The sequence below is a fragment of the Carlito syrichta genome, unplaced genomic scaffold, assembly GCF_000164805.1.
Source record: "Carlito syrichta isolate Samal-C Ts95f unplaced genomic scaffold, Tarsius_syrichta-2.0.1 Scaffold309762, whole genome shotgun sequence".
In the NCBI taxonomy this organism is placed as follows: Eukaryota; Metazoa; Chordata; class Mammalia; order Primates; family Tarsiidae; genus Carlito; species Carlito syrichta.
Window position 1 is genome coordinate 530765 of NW_007253858.1, and position 24231 is coordinate 554995.

A 24231-nucleotide genomic window follows, 5' to 3' on the forward strand; every position below is an offset into this window, starting at 1 on the left:
TCGCCAAGTTGCCCAGGCAGGTCTCGAACCCGCGGGCTCAGGCAATCCACTCACCTCAGCCTCCCAAGGAGTGGGATTACAGGCTGAGCCACCGAGCCCGGCCGAATCCTAATTCTTATTCCCTGTGTAATGCCACTACCACCATCAGAAAACTCTGCCATCCTAAAATTTAAAATTATGCACTGTAAAATGAGAAGTGGGACTTTAATTGCCAGTAGACCCTTTGTCTCTTGGGGCTGGACTACTGAGTTTTAAAATTGTTCTGATGTATTTAAATAGGATGGCCAAAATGAATTTCCTCTTTCCTCCCTCTCTTCCCTCTCTTTAAACAGCTCTGAGCAGCGGGTCCCCTGTTCTACTTCCTACCACAGCTCTGGGTTGCACTCAGGTGATGGGGTCACCAAAGCAGGACCTATGGGCCTTCCAGAAATAAGACAAGTGCCAACTGTTGTGATTGAATGTGATGACAATAAAGAAAATGTGCCTCATGAATCAGACTATGAAGACTCTTCTTGCCTATACACAAGAGAAGAGGAGGAAGAGGAAGAGGATGAAGATGATGACAGCTCATTGTATACCAGTAAGTTTCTCTGAACTCTCCACCAGGGGACGGGGCATCAGTGGTGTGAAAAGAGAGCAGATCCAACTTCCTGACAATCTGGGTTCTGATCCTGGGTCTGGTGTTAACTGGCCCCAGGTCATAGGGTAGTTCAGGGGCTTCAGTTCCTACTACAATAAGATGAGAAGGTAAATGTCCTTTAGATGCCCTCATAACTCTAAAATGGCTATCCCCTCCTACCTTTTTAGATGTCCTTCTCTTGGTTGCTTCCTTTAAAATGTAACCTCCTCCCTCAAAAAAGGGGGGAGGGAATCAAAAAACTTAAAAGTTTGTTTCTGTCTCAACACTGAGAAATACTTACCACTGTATATGCAACTTCATTTTTAGGCATACCTCAGCAACTTTAGAAGGCCTGGATTTAAATTTCTCCTGTAAGATCTTTAAATGTGGTAAGACACAAGAGAAGAAATGAATAAAACAAAGTTCAAAATCTATCACTGTGGCCATGGGTAATAAAGCAAATTTTAGTTTTATGAGTACAGCCTGATATTTGATAATAAATTATTATCAAATTAATTGATAATTATTTATTTTTAATAACTGAGTTTATAATAATAGCAACCACATATTGAATATATACTGTGTGCCTAACAACAGGCTATGATTTTCACCTCTTTCCTACATCTCACAACAACCTCATGGCCTAGACCTCATTACTCCCGTTTTATAGATAAGGGTGGAAAATGGAAAAGTAAGGAACCATCCCAGAGCCGCATGTCTGCTTAGGAGTGGTGGGGGAATTTAATGCCGACTGTGTCAGATTTCAAAGCCCATGGTCTAAAGCCAGAGGAGGAAGAGAGAAGAAAAGCACCACTCAATTCAGTGCAAAGGAATCCCCAAACTTGCTGGGTCCTTATCCAGTGCTTTCCTCTTGCTCTGTACTCACTAGGCTTCGGAGTGCTAGCTACACTTGAGACCTGGTGAGAACACTGGTGAGCTATGAGATGATCCAAATGATGTCGAGGAGAGAGCCACACAGGGCAGCCACAACCTGAATGACCATGAATGAGCAGAGCAGCTGCTCAGCCTCTGTTTTGTACTCAGATAATTGAGTACTTTATACCAGGGTGGATCAACCTCAGCACTCTTGGTGTTTTGGACCAGATAATTCTCTGTTGTGGGAGACTGTCCTATGTACTATAGGATGTTTAGGGGCATCCCTAACCTCTGCCCACTAGGTGCCAATAGCACCCTCCCCCTGCCACCTCAGTTTTGACAACCAAAAATGCCTCTAGACTTTGCCAGATAGCTCTGGGGAGCAAAGTTACCCCTGGCTAAGAACCACAGACTTATAGTAGATGTAAGGAAGCCCTGCCCCAGCTGCTCAGAAACTCTTGTAAAAGGAAAAACAACCCCAAAACATTGCCCATTTCAAAACCCTCATCTCCACTCCCACTCCCAACAAGCCCCATTTGATCTGCTCAACTTTATTCTCCTATACATCTCCCCTGCTCCACAGTATACTTGATCCCTTCTGTCTCCTGGGATTTCCTGGTGTCTCTGTCATGTCTGAGCTTTTTGCAGATGCAGATCCCTGACTACCTACTGCCTGCTGGAATCTCATCTCTCCTTCAAATTCAGCCCCTCCTCCCCATGAAGGTTTTCCTAATTGCTAAAGGCCTGTGTCCTCCCTCACTCTTTGCAGTTGACTGTACCCCACAACCAGTCTTACCCTCCTTTGTGATGTGGCATGCATTCTGGGCATTCCTATAGGTTAGAGATTCAATCACAGGCTCCCTGTGTGCTCCCCACATGCCCCACACAGTGCTGGGAAGATAGGGTATGTCAGAGGCAGGAACTCTGCACACTGAGGACTTAACCATGCTCAGGTGTTAAGCTTTGATGTCTTCCTTCCCACCTTGTACTTTATGGCCCAGGGTTGGCACTGGAGGAGACTTGGCAGATATATGTCAGCCTAAATTGACTCATTTCTTTCTCCTGCAGGCTCTCTGGCCATGAAGGTCTGCAGGAAGGATTCCTTAGCCATCAAACTCAGCAACAGGCCCTCCAAGAGAGAGCTGGAAGAAAAGAACATTCTTCCCAGGCAGACAGATGAGGAGCGACTGGAACTTAGGCAACAGATCGGCACCAAGCTCACCAGGTAGGACAGCAGCAGCCTTTGCCCTCCTGATAGTGAGCTGCTGGCTCTCCAGATTCTAGTAGAAGAATTCAGGCTCTTCCCCCAACTCGGTCTTTGGTGTCTCTTGAATAACTGCAGAAAGAGCCAATGGAAAGCATCCCGTTTTGTTTCCAGGGTTGCTTCTATAGTTCCTTCTTCTTCTCTTATCCAAATCTTGGAATTTCACTTGATTCATGGTTCAGGGAGAAACTTAGAGGCAGATTTCCAGGTAGAATAACCATCTATAGAAAAATCTCCATCATCTAATAGAATTGAGGACCTACATACAGGTGAGTTGTGGTTTGGTTAAATACAAAGCAACCAGATCAACACACTCTCTGCTATACTGTTAAGTGGTTGGTAGTGATGCCTCACTATGTATGGACATTACAGATTAGAATTGACTTTATGTTATATTAATATTTTAAACACCTATGTAAGTATTTGTAATCTAGGGCAGGGGTCCCTAACCCAGTCTGAGACTGGTATCAATGTGTGGCCTGTTAGGAACTTGGCTACACAGCAGGAGGTGAGCAGCAGGTGAACAAGGCTCTGCCTGCTCTCAGATCAGTGACAGCATTAGAATCTCATGGGAGCATAAACACTATTGTGAACTGTGCATACAAGGGATCTAGGTGCTCGTTGTGAGAATCTAATGCCTGGTGGTCACCCTCTCCTGTCCATGGAAAAATTATCTCCCATGAAACCAGTCCCTGACGCCAAAAAGGTTGAGGACCACTGATCTAGGGCATGTTATGTGACATTAGGTAACTTTTGTCAAGCACTTATTATTTGCCAGCATTCTTTAAACATTTTACATGACTTTATACCTCCCAAGAGACACATTTGTATGCCCATTTTACAGATGGGAACACCAGGCATAGAGAACTTAAGTTACCTTGCATACTGCCACATAGCACATCTCCAGACCTCTCCCTCTTGAACCCATACTTTGTCCCAGACACTGTGGTGAGTGTTTGGGTGTAGTATGCAGAAGTCTACCATAATAATCCTGACTCTCCCTCTAACTAGCTGTCTAGCCTTACATGTAAGTCATTTACTCTTTTTGCCTATGTTTCTGCATTTGTTAAATGCTGAGTTGTAAAAATTAAACAAGTTAACATAAGTATTTAAAATAACATCTTTCCCATAGCAAGCACTCAATTATCAGTTGTTATCATCTTCACATTGTTCAAGTGAGAGAAGTGGAGCATAGAGAGGTTGTGTTGGCACAGGCGGCATCCAGTATTATGCCAGTATCTTTCCTTCGCATCTGATCTGTTTTGCTACTTAAGGACAGCTTATTTCTCATAATTGAGTTGGTTTTGCTTCTGGTGGATGATGTTGTAATAGTACAGGGCTGTGTAAAATCGTCACCACCAAGGAATGATTTGACCTAATGTTATGCAGTCTTTAGAGTCATAGGATGAAAATACAACCACTTGCTACACACACACACACACACACACACAAACACTTTTTCTCATTGAATTAAGTTACATGGCCACAATGTGGAAACCAGGACTCTCTTAATACTTCTGTGATAGTTATGATAGTTACAACTCTCCAGAAAGACCAGCCTGTTGTCAGAGAGCCTGACTGTTAAACATTTTTCCTTCTATCCACACAGCTGCCATCCATTAGTCTTATTCTATTTCTGCTGCATCCTCATCCCTCTTAACATGGCATGAGTACTTGGAGACAAGGATCTCGGCCTCCCCAAGTCTCCTTTCCCAGGTTTCACATAACTGGGCCTTGTATCTTGGGGCAAATGGGTAGGATTTTGAGCTGCTTCCTGACTCAAGCTTGTCCAAGTTTATGCATTTTTTCCATAAGGTATTAGGGGAAAAAAAGAAGGAGCAGATCCTTGATCTAGCCTTCCCTCCCAAAGTTCAGCTCTACCCCCTGAGCATGAGCATTCTTGATCATAGTTCCTTCCCCGTCACCATTTCCCCAACTCTGCTACATTACAAGCAAAGTGCCAGGTAGGTGAGGAGCAAATGAAGACATGTCTGCAGATGTGAGTGAGACACCAGTGGATTTGGCTGTCCAGGGTGGCATTAAAGAGAAAGAGATGGAAGACATAGAAAGCTGATGTGTAAGATTAACCACCAGCTTGCCCACTGTAGGGCCATTCCACCTGGCGTTGGCTAAAAAAATGAAAAAGAACACTGTTGTCCAAGAGCATATTCCCAAAAAGAGAGACAGCCCATGGTTTCTCATGTCACAATACATAGCCACATACTACCACCATGGTCAGCTGGCAAAGGCAGCAACAATATACAGAGGTGGGAAGAGACATAGACCAACTACATACTGGAAGAAGTTCTCTGCACCTGAAATTTTGTCCTAGTCAATCAACCTTTTCTCAGCCTTTCTTCTTGTAGGCACACTTAAATACTGCTTGGAATTTGTAAAAATCCCCTGAAGGTTTGCTATAGTAGGCATCCATTCCCAGCCCTCATGCCTTATGGACGATGGCAGAAGACACAGACTAGGGATAGGAAGACAAAGTAGAAAAGGCCATGTTGGGACATATTTAAGACGCTCAGCTGACCTGTATTATTTCTCTGAATCCACTTTGTCCTTGTTCACTCTTTCAACTGGAGGATTTCTTTCTTTGTAGTAAGACCCTTGACAACTCTAGCCAGGCTGCAGGGACTGTGCCTATTGAAGAGGACATCAGTTGCAGGTTGAGGAGGTTGTGCAGGCTTTGGGAAATCATGTGGATAGGCCAAATCTACATCTCAAGGTCGTCTTTGAGGTAGTCTAGCCATTGATGCACACCCAAAGAGTTTCAAGGACTATTCCCTTTAGTTTTGAGTCAGAGCCTCACTCTGTTGCCAAGGATGGAGTGCAGTGGCATGATCACGACAATCAAAACTCAGGGCAGCCTCCATTTCCTGGACTCAGATGATTCTTCCACTTCAGCTTCCTGAGTAGCTGGAGCTATAGGCATGCACCACCACACCTGGCTGCTGCTGCTGCTTCTTATTGTTATTATTATTACTATGGAGATGAGGTTTCACTATTTTTCCCAGGCCAGTCTTGAACTCCTGGGCTCAAGCAATTCTCCCACCTTGGCCTTCCAAAGTGCTGGGATTACAGGGTGATCCACCATGCCCAGCCCTATCCCCTTTAGAGCTGAGAGCCCAGCTTGGTGCTTCTGGTCACTCATTCATCCTGAAGCCAGGGCAGAAATGAAAGGGAAATCTCAGGACTGCCTGTGGCAGAGAGGAAGGTGCTCTGGAGCCAGGAACATGGGCTCCAGCTCCAGTTCTGCATTTCCTAAGTAGTCATTTGCCCTCCCCGGGGTTTGGTTTTATAATCTGAGGGGATTGGGCTGTGTCATCCGATCACTGCGTGCAAAATGTGCCCCTCATTATCACAGAAAGTAACTAAAAGAATGTGAAAAGTGTGTTACAGAGTTTGCATTTCTGAAGCTATGAGGCTACAGCTTTCTCTGGCTATTTGAGGCAGCAATAATGTATGCGAAATCTTAAACTCTTTGAAAAGCATACAGCCAAGTCTGCAGTCCTTATGGAGTAAGCAAGATAGAAAATATAATTTTAGCCTGATGGTTTTAATAGCATAAGAAAAAACACAATGTGCAGCTTTCCAAGAATAATCTCAAATTGGGGGTGGTGAGTGAGGGACAGAAACCAAGTAAAATGATGTCCATTTCTGTAGAACCTCCCAGCGTTAACGCAGAGTTTCTACATAAAAATGCAAAGAAATTATTGTTCTTCTAACAACATTTGCTCATAAAGGCTTTTGGGCAGACTCTCCTAAATATCAGTCAACAAGTCATCTGGGTTTTTTAATAATAAACAACTGTTTTAGTCACCTGCCATTGGAGAAGCTGGATTGCCCTAGAGACATGGGCATGCTCAACAGCGTACACACTGCTTCTGCTCTTTATATATACAGACTCCATGATGGCTCGGAGAATCAAGGAGTGAACGATGCCATCCACTGGGATGTGGGGTGGAAACAGTAGAAGTTCTATTTAAATTTATTTTATGTCACCCTTTTTAATGTGATTGTGTCTGTGTTACAATGTGCATGATGTATCCATGTGGTAGTACTTGCATATCACTTATAATAAAGAAATGGTGTACATGAGGTATGTGCTTGGATTTGTATAGACAGAATGCTCAAAATGCTTAGAGTCCACTGATCTGAGGGTCACTTCTTAGTGCTACTTGTACAGCACTTTTCATCTCCAGTGACCTGTAGTCAGTGGAAATGTAGAGACGTAGAGACCTCAGGGCAATCCCTCACCCCACCAAAGCTCCCGTCCCCTCCCCGCTCCCCCCAGTGCAAGACCACACTGCATTCTCTCTGGATCTCTTCTCTAGGCCCTACAACCTGAACCTTAGGAAGTGTCCTAATCTACAGGATTCTCGCTGTCAGATCCACTTCTGGTTTTCTTCATTTACCAAGTTTCTATTCCCTAAGAGTGATGATCAGTTCACATGGCTCCATTTTATTTATTTGAAATCTAATTAAAGAATCCCCTTCCCCAAAAAAATCAGCATTAAAAATTTAGGCATGGAGCCATGCTTCTCAATGTTCAGTTAGGGTGTCCTGTCAGGTCAACCTTGATCACCAGGGGGCAGCACGTCCTGACCCTTCTCTGCAATGCAGTGTGAGGCACTGACTGCTTGATGAAGTGAAACACCCCAGATATTAGAGCACCAGGACCACTAGGGTGGAGTTTTCAGGGACTGAAGGGAATCTGATGCCCAAAGAAGTAACGCTTTTGTTTCTGAAACATTCTGTAGAAAGGGAGTCGTTCTGTAAGTTGCCAGGGCTACTTATTTCTGATAGAAGGGACTAAGACTCCAAAATGTGACCTGTTCATGGCCATTCAACAATCAGTATACTTAGGGTCTCTCCTGGGAACAGCCAGCAATTCAGTTGGCCTGATCCTCTCCATCTGAGATCTTCTCTCTCTGTCCCCCCAATACCCTCTGTAATGTTTGGACCAGATGGGAGGAAAAGCCCAGAAAGAAAAATAAAATGGAAAACGTCTCACGGTATATGCAGGAGTTTGTCATCTAAACTGAGCTCAGGAGTAACTGAGGATTCAAGCGCTCTGCTTCCCTCACACTGCTTCCTCGAAAATATCTCTTTGCCCTGAAAATAGCACCCGCCCACTCAGGAATTAAACAGTGAGCAGCTTCTTTTCAGTCATGGTGTACCAGAATTTCTTCAGGACCCACCTGAGCCGGAGCAGGCAGAACACCCCCCAGTCACCACCACCACCATCCCCACTTCTGATTGGACACATCTCTATGTGGAAGCTCTTGGAAGCCTGGCTGCCTGGTTTTAGAAAGAGGGTTTCTCCTTGTGATGTCCTTTCTGGGCTAGATGTAGCTCGTGATCTAGGCCACTCATGTATGATTTTTTCCAAGGATCAAAGCAAGATACTGACTTGATTTAAGCTACTTGGTGTATTTGTTTTATTCGTTTGCTGGGGTTGCTGTATCAAAATACCACAAAATGAATGGCATACACAACAGAAACGTATTATCTCACAATTCTGTGGGCTGGAAGTCCAAGATCAGGCTTGTCAGCATGGCTGACTCCTTCTGAGGACTGTGAAGAAGAATCTGTTCCATGTCTGTCTCCTGGATTCTGAGAGTTCCTGGAAATCTTTGGTGTCCCTTGGCTTGTAGATGCATCACCCTGACCTCTGCCTTCATCTTTATGTGGCATTCTTTATGTTCAAATTTTCCCTTTTTGTATGGGATTAAAGTCCACCCTAATGACCTCATTCTAACTTGAGTATCTCTGTAAAGATCCTGTCTCTGAATAAAGTTACATTCTGAATTTCTGGGAGTTAGGATTTCAACATATAAATTTTGGGAAGACAAAATACCAGTAACATTTGGAGAAGTGTGAGTGGGTCTGCCTAAAAACATGACCACGACTCCAAACTTGCACAGAGATACATAGATATTGTACAGAAGTAATGCAGGTAGTTGTGAGACTGTTAGCAGGGAGTGTTGGGAACTGGGCGGGATGAAAAACCCACCCCTTGTGTGAAGAGGCCATCACTGCTCGGCTTCAATCCTCTGTTTTGTGAAAATGAAGGACCAGATTGTGAGTTCTTCTAAAAAAAAAAAAACTGGTTTTCTAAAATGAGAATTCCAATTTTTAAAAGCGCACTATGTAGGCAAAAACATAACCTAGGCAGAACAGATCAGGCCGAAGACCCATCTCAGCCCTGGGCCACCTGGTTTCCATCTTGGACCTAGAAGCTGTAGTTTATCCTATTTACAGTATATTCCTGAAGCCGAGGTGAGTGCACTACATGTGTTGATGAGATAATGCGACAGGAATAGTCTGTGTGTAAGTGGAAGCATGCTCATGCATGTATCTGTAGCAATTTAAAATTAGCTTCTGTAGGATCCAAATTAGTTTGAATGTACAATCATACATCACTTAACGATGGGGATATGTTCGGAATAATGCGTCTCTAAGTGATTTCATCCTTGTGTGAACATCATAGGGTATACGTACACACACCTAGATGGTATAGACTACTACACACCTAGGCTGTATGCTTCTAGGCTAAAAATCTGTACAGCAGGTTACTGTACTGAACACTGTAGGCAATTGGAACACAATGGTAAGCTCTTGTGTATCTAAACATATCTAAACATAGAAAAAGTATAGTAATCATATGGTATTATAATCTGTAGGACTCCTATCCTATATGCGGCCTGTCATTAACCAAGAGGTCATTATGAGGTGCATGGCTGTACTTATTTGTGTTAATGGATTATGAAAGCAATATACCTTATTCCTAAAAAGAATGTTTGTTCCACCTCTCAGTGCTTCAGAAATTTAGTCAGGAGGTTTCAGAGTGTTTACAAGTGACTACTGCCAAACACGTTAAGTTGGATGAAGGAGCTGGTTGACTTGGCTTTACGACTTTCTTTTCCCTAATACTCTTGAGCCTGGGAGTCAGGAGGATTTAAGATTAAAGCACCTCATGATACTGATAGTTTGAATCTACACTAAAGGCATGGAAACCAGCACTAAGCACCATGTGCTGGGCCAAATTTAGTTTCCTTCTCTGAAAAGTACCCAAATTCTCCCTCTTTTCTCTCCTCCTCACTACTTTATTATTGCTGCACTTAAAAAGTTCCTGTCTTTGTGGTGGCAAGTGGGTGGAGTGAATGAGATAGGAAAGGTGAATGGATCGTAGTCTGATCATCCCATGAAATCTAACATGTTATTCTCTTCTATTTAGAGCTTAATAATATACTGGAAAGAAAAAATATCTTAAGCCTGTATTTTATGCTCCTAAGAAGTCTATACCACCGTCACTGTAAAGCAAAATATAAAATAATAAATACAAAGGATTATGTGCTGCTTTAAATCATAATGCAGTCTTCAAGGGAGAAAAATTGAAATTCATTTTTTGTGCTTGAATCACAGGCAATAAAACTCAGTAATTCTAACTTCTAAATGTAGCCTGCATTGTGTTTATGGTTTGGGAAAATTGGTGCTATGAGTCTGACACACCAACACCTGGCTCCAAGGGAGCCAACAACACCCCCTCAGGGATCTAAGGACTAATGCTGAGTGTGAGCTGGCATCTCCCCAGGCTGGGTAATTTCTTCTACTGCAAAAACACTTTCTAAAAAGAGGAATAACAATCAAAGTCTCTATGAATTCAAATACTTGCTTAGTGTCCCTGGATACGTGTCACTATATTAATTACCACTTGAAACAAAGAAGGAAGGAAAATAGACTTGAGTGAAGTTTGAGAGTAGCTTCCTTGCAGGCCCGACCTTTGTGCTTTTTCTCCTCCATCATCATCATCATCATCATCATCATCATCATCATTGTTGTGGAGAATGCATGGAGTGGGGCACAGCTTGGAGGGCACAGGAGAGAAATGCAGAGAAGGCACTTACATCCACTCGTCTTCAGATCCACAGAGCTTGGATGAGAATGACTTGGGCTGGGGGTGCGTTTTCCTTGAACTCTGAGACCTCCCATAAAAGTGAAAGCAGATACCAATCACCAAGCTGAAACTGCATGAATAGAACTAGTCAAGTCAGGGTGAACATGACTTGAATGTATTGATTAAGTCATGCAACATTTGCACAACAACATTTGCATGGACCCTAGAGTAGCTAAGCTGCATTCAGACCATGTGACTTCTTTCATGAACTCTTGGCACAAAATGGAAAAGCATTTTTAAAAGCCCTTCAGGAATGCTGATGTCTTCTGAAAGGTGCTCACGTGAGCCTAGGCCATAGCACTACCTGTCTAATAGAAAGTTAAACTACAGGCCTGGGGGAGCTTTTTTGGTTTTTTTCAATGAAAGGTGCAAAGGCTATCCTGATAAAATTCGAATGAAGCACACTGGGAGGAGATAGAATAAAACTTCAGAACCACACATGAAGGGATTCTGGCATTGAGACATGAGTCACACCCATCACAGGCCTCCCACGGCCATGGAACATGTCCCAAGAGCCCTTGTGAGGATGTTCTCACCACAATCTTTAGCTGTTAAGAACTGCAATAAAGACTGAAATCTGAAATCTTGGTGTCCTGTTTCCAGGACAGAGTTCCTGCACCCTGACTCTGTGTGTGTGTGTGTGTGTGTGTTTGCGAAGGACGGTACACACAGTCTGGGAGCCTCGTACTGGATGTAAAGGACCAGAACCACGTCTTGTCAAGCACCTCCCATGCTCTGCATCTGTGCTTCGCAGCTGCCCCAGCAGTCTGTGCATTTTTCAGTGATCTGCTAAGTGTGGTGGACAGAGAGCTGCCTTTTACCCAGTGGGAACAGAATCAATCTCAGTGTTTACACTTGTGAAGTTGAAAAAAAAAGTGGCCATTCTTGGAGATTGTGGGTCTTACTTTATGTTTTATAGTTTTTTTTTTAAATAATGACTAATCTGATTCTCTTGGTAGAGAACTAAAAAAAAAAAAAAAAAAAGATTAAAAAATGACTGATCATTCCAGCAGCATTTTCAACTTTGGTTCCGGAGCTAGGGAGAGCACAGCTGTATTCAACTATGAAATGTGCAGGAAATGGAGGACTTCTCTGGACTACTGTTATGGGCACACTTTACAAGGCTCCTCTTAAGGTAGAGGAAGGAGAGGTTTCAAAGACTGAGCTATTTATTACAGACCCCTCTTTGTTCTCAAGTGATTTTCTCTTAACCTGCGATGATTGTTCTTATTTGCTATTCATCTAAGCAGATGACAGAAAGGAAGCCTCTGTTTCTTGGACTATTTGGCTAAGTCAGAGAAGAACCAATTCACCCACATTTAGAGATGACCTTTCAAGATGAAGACTTCTGACATATATATTATTTTAAAACCCTTTGCTGTTGATAAGGTGCTTTCCAGTTGGCACATCATGTAATAATCTTCATCATAACTCAAGGTGGCTGTTACTGGGAATCCCATTTGGTAAGGAATATGAGCTAATGATCTTAAGAGATAATAATTAGCAAAGAAAAGAGAAATGTGTCTTTCAAATCCAGGGCTTTCCTATTTCTGAGAGAAATGTTTAGTTTGGTTTGGATTTTATGTTGGATGGAATTTCCCTCCCAGGTACCTGTGGTTAGGTAGGTACCACGGGTAGCAGTGGAGTTCTAGATCAATGAGTCAGACTTCTATGTGCCAGTGTCCTCCAGGGAGAGGTAAGCCATGGAACAGAGAGGGCATAGGAGATTTTCTTCCATCTTGGATCTAAGTGGGCTTTTGATTCCATTTAAGAAACATTGTCCACAGTAAAGATGAAACCCCTGACACTTGGGCTTGGGTCTCAAGACACTCATGCCTGTTGTAATATGGAAGCTGAGATGTTTAGTGCAGTGGCTCTCCCAGTGTGGTCCTTGGACCAGCAGTATCAGCATCCCCTGGGAAGTTGTAAGCAATGCATATTTTCAAGCCTATCCCAGGTCAAGAATCAGAAATTCTGAGGGAAGGGCCCAGAAATCTACATTTTAACAAGTATGACTCTAATGCACACTAAAGTTTGAGAAGCAGCGGCCTAGTAGGAAGAGCAGTCAAAGACTCTGGAACTAGACCTGGGCCTGAAACCTCTCTCCATTTGCTAGCTGGGTTCCTGTTGAGCCTTAATGTCCATATCTGTAGGATGGACTTCCTACTCAAGATTATCCAAAGGAATAAAAGGAATAAATCTCCCAGTTGTAGTAGCTAATGAATGCTGGTTCCTTCCCTCTCGTTGTGAATTTGATTGCTATGTGATGCAAACCCTTATTAGTCAGGCTAACTGTCCTAACAGGCAAATTCTAAATCCCAGTGGCCTGAGGCAGTAAAGGTTTATTTCTCACTAGAACTTAACGTGAATCTGGTGCCCTTTATCCTTCAGGTAGCTATCATATACTTCTAGGCCACATGGCCCCATCTCAATAGCAAGGGAAGAAGAAGTAGAGGAGAGAGACATAACACTGCTGCTTACAGTCCTCTCGGCAGAACCCAATACTAACTTCAAGGGAGGCCAGAAAGCATAGAGAAGCACATGGAGTATTTGATGAGCATGAAGTGTCTTTTCCACAATTCCACTGAACCCACAGTTGCCATGGCTCATCTTTATTTAATAGTTCTTCCAGTTATGCAAAAGGGACTGGCACCACTTAAAAAAAAAAGACTAGATAAAATGACTTTTCATAGCCGGGCTCAGTGGCTCAGCCTGTAATCCCGCACCTTTGGGAGGCTGAGGTGAGTGGATTGCCTGAGCCCGCGGGTTCGAGACCCGCCTGGGCAGGCAAGACCTCATCTCTACAATAAATTAAAAATTAGCCGGGCGTGGTAGCCTGTGCCTGTAATTCTGGCTACTCGGAAGGTTGAGGCAGGAGGATCACCGGAGCCTAGCAGGTCGAGGCTGCGGTGGCCGGGAGCGGCCACTGCACTCCAGTCTGGGCAACAGAGTGAGACTCCAACTCAAAAAAAAAATGACTTTTCACAATTGTCAGTTGGAATGCAGGGATGTGTGGTTCATCTGAGTGGAGCATATCAAGTGGATTGCCAGAGGAGTCTGTCCTGGAGTCCGTACGTGGGGGTCACCAAATGCCCATGATCTATATTAATGAATTTGCTCCTAAGGTCAAGTTTAGTAAAGTAACTCGTGGAAATCAAAATGATCTCAATTAGAGAAAATATTGCTTCTGTATAAAGGAAAAACTAACTTAAGTACAACTGGGAAATCCTAAAAAGGAACAGTGAACCTTGGATGAATTTGTTTGTTTAATAGGGAAACAAGTTACCAGGGGAGGCCATGAAACCTCAGCTCCAACAGAGTCTATTGGAAAGAATTGATTAAGCACCAGCTGTGTGCACAACAGTAGTGGATGTCATGTGAAAGGAAGCTGGATAATTATCTCATTCAGAAGGTTTTGACTAGCCAAAGTATAAACATTGTTCCCTGGTTTCATTTGGGAAAGATGCTGGTCTTCACCCACTTCTCAACCGCATCTTCAGGATCTGAGAGTATAATGGAATTAGAACATTTTAGAACTTAAATACACATTTACTACCACTACATCCAACAGCCTTAATTTTACAGATACAGAAACAGGCTGATAGAGTTTACTCTACTAGCAAAGTTCACAAAGTAATTTCTGACTGAACTAGGACTTGAAACCAAGTCCTCTGACCTCAGCCAGTGCTTAAAATTAATTCTGCTCAAAAGAGGGTGAAATGCATTACATTTCTCTGGAAGAAATAGTCCAGTTATTCATTAGCAATCATAACAAATCACATATCTTGATTGATTTTTTTCAAAAGAAAAGCAGACGATTTAAAGTAGAGGTTTTGATTGAAAACTTTAAGAAAAATTGCCAGTAATCAGAAGGCCCATGAAAAAGGAACCCTTGAATTTTCCCATAGATACTTTTCTTTCATGGGTTCTGATCCCATTTAGCCAAAAGAACATTTAAATTAAATGCACAAGCAAGAGATATTTCCTCATGTCGATCACTGATGGCTCACCATGACCGAGTGAAGTCTCGCTAATCATGTTGGAGACTGAGAATGTACTTTGGAAAATTCTTGAGCTGCTGCCTTAGTTTGGGATTGGCCTATGCTAGGGATTCTATCTTTCAAACTATAAGTGAAGCCCTAATCGTATATACTTATTAAGAATTATCTGTTCTTTGTTTCAGCATTAGCGTTGGCATTTCTAGTCTGCAGAGCAATTTGCATTGTATATTGTGCTCTTTCTCCCTCATCCACCAAATTTGTTTCAGGTGTGATTGGATGTGATTTTTCTGCAGCTCCTACACAGAGCTTGCATCATGGTCCTGAATATTTAAATAGCAGGACTGGATTACAACTGAGAAATTTGCAGTGCCATTGTTTTTCATGTGTCCCCATGTATCTTTGTTTACTGGCAAAATACCTCAAATCCCATGCAAAATGCTAATAGAAGTAATTCATTTTATTTATCTTCATTTTGTTCATTTTACCCCTCTTGGAATGCCAAGGTTTTTATAATAGCCTCAAAAATTGCATACATGCCTAACTAAATAGTAATTTTGAGGCAGAATATAAACAGAGAGAAGCATCCATAGATACAAACTCTGGAAAATTGTTTTTTCCTCTAATTCTAAAAGCAATTTCTTTGAAATATAAGTGAATGCACTTCTATTTTAGGAAATGTGATCATGAAAATTTGATGTTCTGTGCCTATCTACTCATTAAAACAATAGTTATTCAAAATGGACAGCCTTGTTAGTTCCTTTGAAAAGAAATTGGTAGACAAATAAATAGTGGATATGACGGGTGATCCGTGTATTGAGAAGAGGTATGCCTACCGTAAATCCAACCCTCCCTTTTGATAGGGTTTCTTGTTGTTTTGTCTGCCTTCATATTGGAACTTATCAAGGTCCTTCTTAACAGATGCCAAGACAGGTAATTGCTTCTTCTTAGGCATTAAAATAACATTTTAGAAGCTGGGTGCACACCTGTAGCCCCCAGCTATTCAGAAAGCTGAGGCGGGAAGATCATTTGAGCCTAGAAGTTCAAGGCTACAGTGAGCTATAGTTGGACCACTGTACTCCAGCCTGGGCAAGAAAGAAAGACTGTCTCTAAAAATAAAATCTAAAAGTAATTTTTTTTTAATATTTTGATTTTTATGAAGGAGCTGCCTTCCACAAATTTGATTCAAGCAGCACATTCTACCCCAAGGAGTCTGGTCAGTGTTCCATTTCAAGTGAAGCATTCAGCATGCCCTCCTTAAGTTACTCGGCACTGCCTTTGAATTTATGGAAATGTGAATGGGCAGCTTCTCCCTGAAACTGGCCATATCTGTACAGTACATCTTTAAAACACCTCTGTTGACCAGCCTGGTCCCTCGCTCTGTCATCCTTCTGTCAAGTTTCCCTTTCTCATCACAGTTTTTAATCAACAGAGCCATTTAGGGGGCCACAGCCTGTGAAAGCTGATTCTCATGACACAGTCAACAAACAGCAGCCAGGATGTGCTCAGGCAGTTCCCATATGGGAACTGTAAATGCATATAACTTTGTCCAGGCAAAAATAAAATACTGTAAAATACCAACTTGAGGCTACCTAAGAAATTTGCTTAAATGTATCATAAATTTACATCATATATTACATGATATCTATGTACTAATTTGTTAATAATATAATACTGAGGTATTTACAAAACCCATCTGAAACACATTTGAACATTAAAACTCCATTTCTATAAAATCTTTCAAACTGCCTGTTTGACAAGTGAACTTAACTTAGAGGGAAATTCTGACTTCTTTTCCGTGATCACAGCCACCCTCTTGTTGAGTTGATAGTAACACCCTAAGGCAAAGGATGCTGTTAGAGGAAATAAGTCATCACTGTGAGGCCAATTAATAGATGGGGCTAACTCATATTAAGAGAAGCGTGTGTTTAGCTGCCATAAATGTAGGTACTCACAGTTGTAGCCACAATCCTGTATCTCTGATCTGATAGCAGAGCGATAAAAAATCTAATCTTCATGTGAGCTAAAGAGTGAGCAAGGGACAAGACACCAGAAGCCACGGTAGAGAGACAGTTGGTATCAAAGACACTCTGCAGTTATCAACATAGTATGCCAATGAAGAAAAGTCAATGCATGAGAGACAACACATCTGTCTGGTACTTTATTCCTAATGGTGATGAAGAGGAGGAGGAGGAGAAGTTAGAGCTTCTCTCCTATATTGCCACCCACAGTCCCTAGCTCATGTATGATTATCAAAGATCAACTGTTGTTGGCCTATCAGTGTTATTCTTTGTAGCCTTTAAGCCACATTCCAATTTTCAGTCAAGTGTGCTGAAGGCCCCAACAGATCATACCTTTCTGATCAGGGTAAAGAACTACGCAGCATGGTAGTTAAAGAATCACCCATTTCATTTTGCATTGAGGAGCCAAAATAATTTGCATCTAGTATGTTGTGACAGTTTTTTTGTTCCACTTCACTGGCTGATGCTTCAAGGAAATAGAGTTATTGGTATTGATGACACTCTATGACAGGGACCCACAAACTATGACCCATGGGCCAAATCCAGTCCACCACCTATCTTTGTCAATAAAACTTTATTGGAACAGTTACACTCATTCATTTACCTGCTGTCTGTGGCTACTTCCACACTACAGTGGCAGAGTAGAGTAGTTGCTACAGAGACCATATGGCCTACAAAGCCTGAAATATTTACTCTCTGGCCTTCTGAGAAAGAAGGAGATGACACATCTAAGGACCTAGACTGAGGCATTTACAGAAGGTGCCCTTGCTCTCACAATGTTGATCCTGGATCTATTTAGAAAGTGCATATGCCTAAACTGTCTCCATTAGAGGAAGAAGTGATATTCATCTTCACACATATAGGGTCTTTGTGCTCGTTTTTCTAGTGATCAAAATGATTCCAGTTACCTTTACTTGTTAATCCAAAGCTGCCTGTGAAGTACCATATAGCATACCAATTGTGCTAGGGATGCAGTCCAGTTTTTCAAACTTGATTTATTACCTGAGCAATTAGAAAAGCTACTTCAAGGACAACCAGTTAGCATCGATAGCAGCTCAGCTGCTGGCCAGCTGAGAAGGGACTGGCCGTGCAGACATACTGAGAGAAGGAATGTATTTTAGCAGAAGATGTGTGTTTTCATTAAGGAAGGAAGGCCACAAGCCATGCCATATAAGCAGGCATGAGGAGCGTGGTTCTTATGTTTGCGGCAGAAAAATTGATTCCAAGTCCTGCAGGAAAAGATAAGGGCTGGAGGGAGGGTCGCCAGCGATAAAGAGCCAAATACCAAAACATAACTCCTTGGGAGCAAGACAGGTCTAACCTCAAACTGTAACCTCAAACTGTAACCAAAATGGAGTGTCACACAACAAGGAAGAGATATGGCAGGAACTCTGACAAATTTCAAAACTGTAGAATATGTTTGGGTGTGTGTGACACTGTGGTAAAAAAAGAGTGACAAAACCTCTATACAACATTTATCACATGAAGACAAAATATATATTTTACACACACACATGTTCAGGGCATCCATTTTCTAACCAGAAAAAAGGAGATACTGAGAACGGTCCCTGTGCATTGTCTACATGCCTTTCCCATGAATGGTGACTGGCTGAAAAGGGTGGCTTTCAAGACCCTGAGTGACTGAGTGTTCCTGACCACTATGTGTAGCATTCTGCCTGCCCTGACACACTCAGCCTCGCAGTGATCTCTTGTTAGAAACTGTTGTGTCAGGACGGTGGACACAGGCTGGAGGGAAGATACGCCTTGTCTCCTGACTAAGAAATGGACTTTGAGATTTGCATGTAATGGACATGAAGGGTTGTAGATGAATCTACTTGCCCTCATCATATAAAATGTAGCTTAGACTCATTTACAGAACATTTGGGTTTGTTCTGTACAAAACAAACAATAAACAGGAAGGAAAAGATAGCTCCTTGAACAGAGAGGACTATTATACAATCAGCCATTTCCCTCAGGGTGGAAGTGGGTGTTTATTTTACATTCCAGGAGTTGGTTTGGTTGGTGCTTCTTGAGAGGGACATTACAGTCACAAGCACAGGACTGCTAATGTCATCTGCCCAAGTCTTCCCTGGCCACCTGCTGGGGTACTTCAGAGTGGAAAGGCTGCCTACCCATTTGCCAGAGCTGCTGTGGTCTTTGATGTCTGTCTGGCCTCCTGTGTCCCTTCCTGGGGTACGAGCAAGGTATGCATGATATATGTGTGTGTTGTGTGTATCTCATGTGACCAGAATGTGAGGAAACAAAACACCATAAGGGAGGGAAGAGAATATGGACTAATACTAGGCTGAGATCTAACAGTCCTGTGGCAGATCCATGCTATGAATTCACCCTCTTTTCAGGTTTCGTATTTGAGAAGCAGTTGTCTGTATTCTCAAAGGAGCTCTCAAGCTGTTGAGAAGATAAGTCGAAGAATTAGTGAGAAATCATTTATAATTTATTTTATATAGTATATAAAATACATATCAAGGCAAGGTCCATTTGAAACTTCAATTTCACTCTTCACTTTTCCATATAAATAGCTGAATAAATAAGCTCATTCTATTATTAAAACTCCATCTATCCCAATCTCATTATAATTAGTAAGCTTTCAAAGAATGTGAAAATGCATGTCCAAACTGTTTAGACATTCCTAAAACCCTCCATGCTGCTGGAAAAGTTTGGGGAAGGGATCTTTTCGTTGTTGCACCATATCTATATAAGATGTATCAGGCCACAGGAAACACAAAATAATGCGCATATCTACATTCATACCATTCCTTTGGGCTATAGAGCTAGTGGTTTAAAAATGAAGCTTTGTGTTTACATTTGTGGAGCTATGGGTCAGGAAAAAGCAAAGAAAATGAGACTTTTAATAAAGAGAATTATAGAAAACTTATCAAAATAATGTGGCCAAAACCCTCTCTACTTGAGTATCTGAGACGCTTTGGGATTTTTGTGTTTTTGTTGCCAAGTTTCTAAACAGCATGAGATCTCATGTGAACTTGAGTTGTTATTGTTTCCAGAAATAGAAGCTCAGAAGTGGCAATGGAAGACAGCTGTAAGAAAATTTCCTAATTGCTCAGTGATCGCCCTCATTTCAGTAGCGTTAATAATAACTCACCCCTTTCAGGATATACAAGCTGCCCCCAAATCCTTGCATCTCTCTAAACTTACCTGCTGGCCCCTTCCCCGCCCACCTGTTGAGGCAGCCTCCTCCAGCATCTCACAATACTATTTAGAGCCAGTGTTTCAAACTGTAGCATGCACATGCATCTCCTGGAGAGCCTGTTAAAAACAACACAGATTGCTGGGCCCCAACCCTGCAGTGTCTGGCTCAGTAGATCTGGAGCCCCATAATTTGCGTGGCTAAGGAACACCCAGCTGATGTTGATGCTGCTGGCCCAGGGACCACTCTGTGAGAAGCACTGACTTGGACTGTTTTGCAATCCTCCGTGTATGTTTGAATTACCTAGGAAGCTTTAAAAAAAAAAAAAAAAGAGTCAGTGCCTGAGCTCTGCCTTCATATCTTCTGATTTAATTGGATAGGAATGTGGCCCAGCAATTGGTATTTTTTGAGGTAACACAGGTCATTCTAAGGTGCTACAGGATTGAGAACTGCTGACTCAGAAACCCTGGGAAACAGCAGAGATCAGGAAACGGGACAAAATGCTGTAGGAAGAGGACCAAGGATGGACTTGAAGTCATAACTTCAGGGTGTTTTTTATTCGCACTAGTCTGGTGAAGGGTGGGGACTAGGAGTGGTACCAATGCACTAGTTTTGCCTCAGTCTTAGTCTTTTGCCTGAAACTCTCACCAGATCATATTAAACTCGGTTAAGACTCTGATAGAAGATTTTTTTTTCTTTTTTTGAGTCAGGGTCTTACCCTGTTACCCAGGCTGGAGTATGGCTCCCTGCAGCCTCAACTTCCTGGGCTTAGGTGATCCTTCCACCACCTAATCATCCCAAGTAGCTGGGACAACAGGTGTGTGTCACCACACCCACCTAATTTTTTGATTTTTTTGTTTGTTTGTTTTATTTTTGTAGAGATGAGGTACCGCTGTGTTGCCTAAGCTGGTCTTGAACTCCTGGACTCAAGCAATCCGCGTGCCTCAGCTTTGCAAAGTTCTGGGATTACAGGCATGAACCACTGTAGTTGGCTTCTGGTAGATATTAAAAAATATTTTATGCTCCTAGGGAGAATGTTAACTTTTACAATAAGTACCCAGTAGGAAAGAAGGAAGGGAAGCAAAGGCTAAATTTTAGTTTTTTGTTTGGGGTTTTTTTTTTTTTTTTTTAGTTGGAGTCTCACTCCATCACCCAGGCTGGAGTGCAGTGGCAGGCTCACGGTCACTTCATTGTCAACCTGCTGGGCTCAGGCGACCCTTCTGCCTCAACCTTTCAAGTCGCCGTAAATTGTAGTTTTTAAGGTTTCTTGCTAATATTGTTTTTCTACATAGCTCTAACTGAAGGCCTGGACCGACTACTAGCATGTGGCACACAGATGAACGGATGGATGGGGGAATGGGTGGATGGGTGCATGAATGAGTTAAGCTAAAAGTGATCAAATCTCCTCAGTCACTTTAAAGTGGTAGAATATTGGACTTTTTTTTTTTTTAATTCTGTATTCCTTAGATTTTGCATCCCTTTGTTTTGGCATTTGTGTTGTTGTTCTTTGAGTCCTCATATAAAACAGTCTTATTGTAATGAGTATTGTTTGGTTAGCTTCATTAATAACTTAGCTTGTAACAACTCAGATACTCTTTCAAAGTGAAATCTCCGTGGTACAATTGGATTTATGTCCAGTAATCCTATAAACACTGAAAGCGTTCACTATATAGGCTCTCAGCTTTCTTACTGTTTTGTTTTTTAATGGACTTCATACCTACTGACACACACAGTCCTATTGTGACTCCAAAACTGATTTCAACTCAACACCACCAGCAATATTACAATGTTTTCCCTGGTTACCCACAGTATCTTACCTTAGCTGTAGATCCTCACGCTGGGGCCACAGCATCCAGAAAAATCAAGCCAAAAATACTCTCTTGAGAGTAACCTGTTTGTCTATTGGAGGTGAGGAAGCTTTTCCTAGTTGTCAAAAATAGTATTTCATGCTTTGTGCTTATTTTTAAAAGGGACTTTCACATCTCATTCTTATTTGATCCTCCCCACAGTGCTGTGCCATAGGCAGGCTAGATGTCATTGTGACCGGTTGTCATATGGTGAAACTTGGACGTGGAGAGGTAAAGCAATGTCTTGTACCCAAACCACCTTCTGGTTAGTGGTGGTGGCAGGCCAGGAAGCGGGGCTCAGGGTCCCAGTTCTTTTATCCCACTCTCTGTGCTCCCTCCTGTTGCCAGGCCAGTTGTTCTTAGCTTGAGCACAGTGACAATGAGAGAGTAAAGTGAAAATCATTGACTAGAATTCCTAGAAAGAGTTGACCACATGAATACACAATATTAAGAGTTGTTCTGCCTAGTTTGCAGAGAGAAGAGGCAAAAGGGCGTATTACTGAGGTATGGATGCAAAACTACTACTAGACCGTCCCAGTGGGAACTCTTCTGTGGCGGGAACACCTTCAAATAAATTCCAGAATTGAGGCACTATTAATTTATTTCATTATCAAAAGTTCATTGAGGCTGGGCACAGTGGCTCACATCTGTCATCCCAACACTTTGGGTGGCTGAAAGGGGAGAATCTCTTGAGTCCAGGAGTTTGAGACCAGCCTGGGCAACATGAGACCTCATCTTAGAAAGAAAGAAAGGGAAGGGAAAGGACGGAAAGGGAAGGAAAAGAAATCTGAGCCCCTACTACATGCCAGGCACTGTACGAAGTACTAGAAACTCAAAGATAATTGAGGCATTTGTAGTACAATTGAGAAGATCATCATGTGAACAGATATCATCAATGTAATGGATAAGGCCATCATCAAGATGGGGAATACAGTAAAGGAAGCTACTATTTCTTCCTGGTAGAATCAGAGGAGGTATCTCAACTTCCCTAAACCATGGGTGTGTGACCAGGTTATTCTGCATGAATGAGGAAGTGAAAGTTAACAAGATATTGGGGCCACATTGCAGGGCATGATATGCACTGAGTTTGAAAGCTATTCTTCTTGTAGTGTCAAGAGTGGAAGACTGTTAGCAGAGGAGTGAAGCAATTTAGCTGTGTCCTTCCCTTCTCCCTCCTCCTCCTCTGCCCATTCTCAGCACCAAAATTCTAGGAAGTCTGCCTGAGACCGGCAATTAGAGGATTCTCTTTGCTCTGTCACACAAAGATGAAAAGACTGGGGCTCAGAGAGGAATGCCAGCTCACTCGAGATCCCACGCTTGTCAGATAGTAGACCCAAGCTGGTCACTGGGCATTCATCGTACTGCCCCTGAAGCTGCCCTGAAGGAGAGGTCACCTCTGGGCTTTTATCATGTCTGAGACCTATTGAGGAGCAGGAACTAGGAGATGTGAGAGGAAGATGTGGAACGTCTGAAAACCTAGAGAAGAAGACAGTTCAAGAAGTAACTATTAGTCAAAGGTGCCATATGATAAAGGGTTGCGTGAAATGAGGGTTCTACAAGGGCCACTGGATTAGGCAATTAAATCGCTGAGGATCTTACCAAGAACTGATTCAATTGAGCAGGAGTTCTTAACCCCAGCATTACTGATGCTTTGGACTGGATGATCCTTTGTAGTAAGAGCTGTCCTGTGCATCGTACATTTAGCAGCACCCTGGCCTCTACCCACTAGATGCCATTAGCATACCCCCCCGATCATTACAACCAGAAATGACTCCAGACATTACCAAATGTATCCTGGGAAGTAAAATCACCCTTGGCTGAGAACCAGTGCAGTAGAGTTGTGTGAGCAGAAGCCAGATTGTGATGGGTTACTGAGGCCTCAAGCCTGGACACCCCTTTTGAAAGGTCTGGCAGCCAAGAACAGACAGGTGATAAGTGTGGGTGGGAGGACAGTTGTTTTGTTGTTTGTTGTTGTTTTAATGTGTTTTATTTTTAATAGAGAACCAGAGAAGAGTGAAAGGTTAAAGACAAGGGAAAGTCACAGAGCAGCATCCATTTAATTATTTCACAAACTTTAAGCACCTCCAGTTACCAGACTCTGTGACAGTCTACATGAGTGTCAGGGTGAGCAAATGAGAGATTACTTGTTCAAAAATTACTGAAAATCTTGAGATGCAGCAGAGCATTGAACTCTAAGCATGGGGCTTTTCTATACAGAGGTAGAGGGGGGTTGCTCTCTATCCTGCTCAGATCCAATGCCCAGGAAACCAGCCCTCACCGTGAGTGAGGCAGATGTGGCCCCATCTCAGAAAGTGAGCTTTGGGGTCAGGTGGACAAGAAGTACAGTAACGGGAAATATAATAAATACTTGCGTACAAAGACGCAGAAATACTGTTACACACAGGAGTGCACCTTAAATAACAGGTTAGTGAACAGAGGAAGTGATATTTAAGACTTAAACTGCGATGATAAGG

The 24231-nt window shown here is 42.5% G+C and overlaps 1 protein-coding gene across 1 annotated transcript in view; it reads left to right on the top strand.

Annotated features, from left to right (window-relative positions):
- The window catches only part of PHACTR1 (phosphatase and actin regulator 1), a gene marked incomplete at its 3' end in the record, with an annotated part of 311794 nt that overhangs the window by 267909 nt on the left and 19654 nt on the right, over window positions 1–24231 (top strand). Inside the window, exons 7-8 of the mRNA XM_021717449.1 lie at window positions 333–580; window positions 2564–2720. Coding sequence (XP_021573124.1) covers window positions 333–580; window positions 2564–2720 — 405 coding nt within the window. The remainder of the gene's footprint in view (window positions 1–332; window positions 581–2563; window positions 2721–24231) is intronic.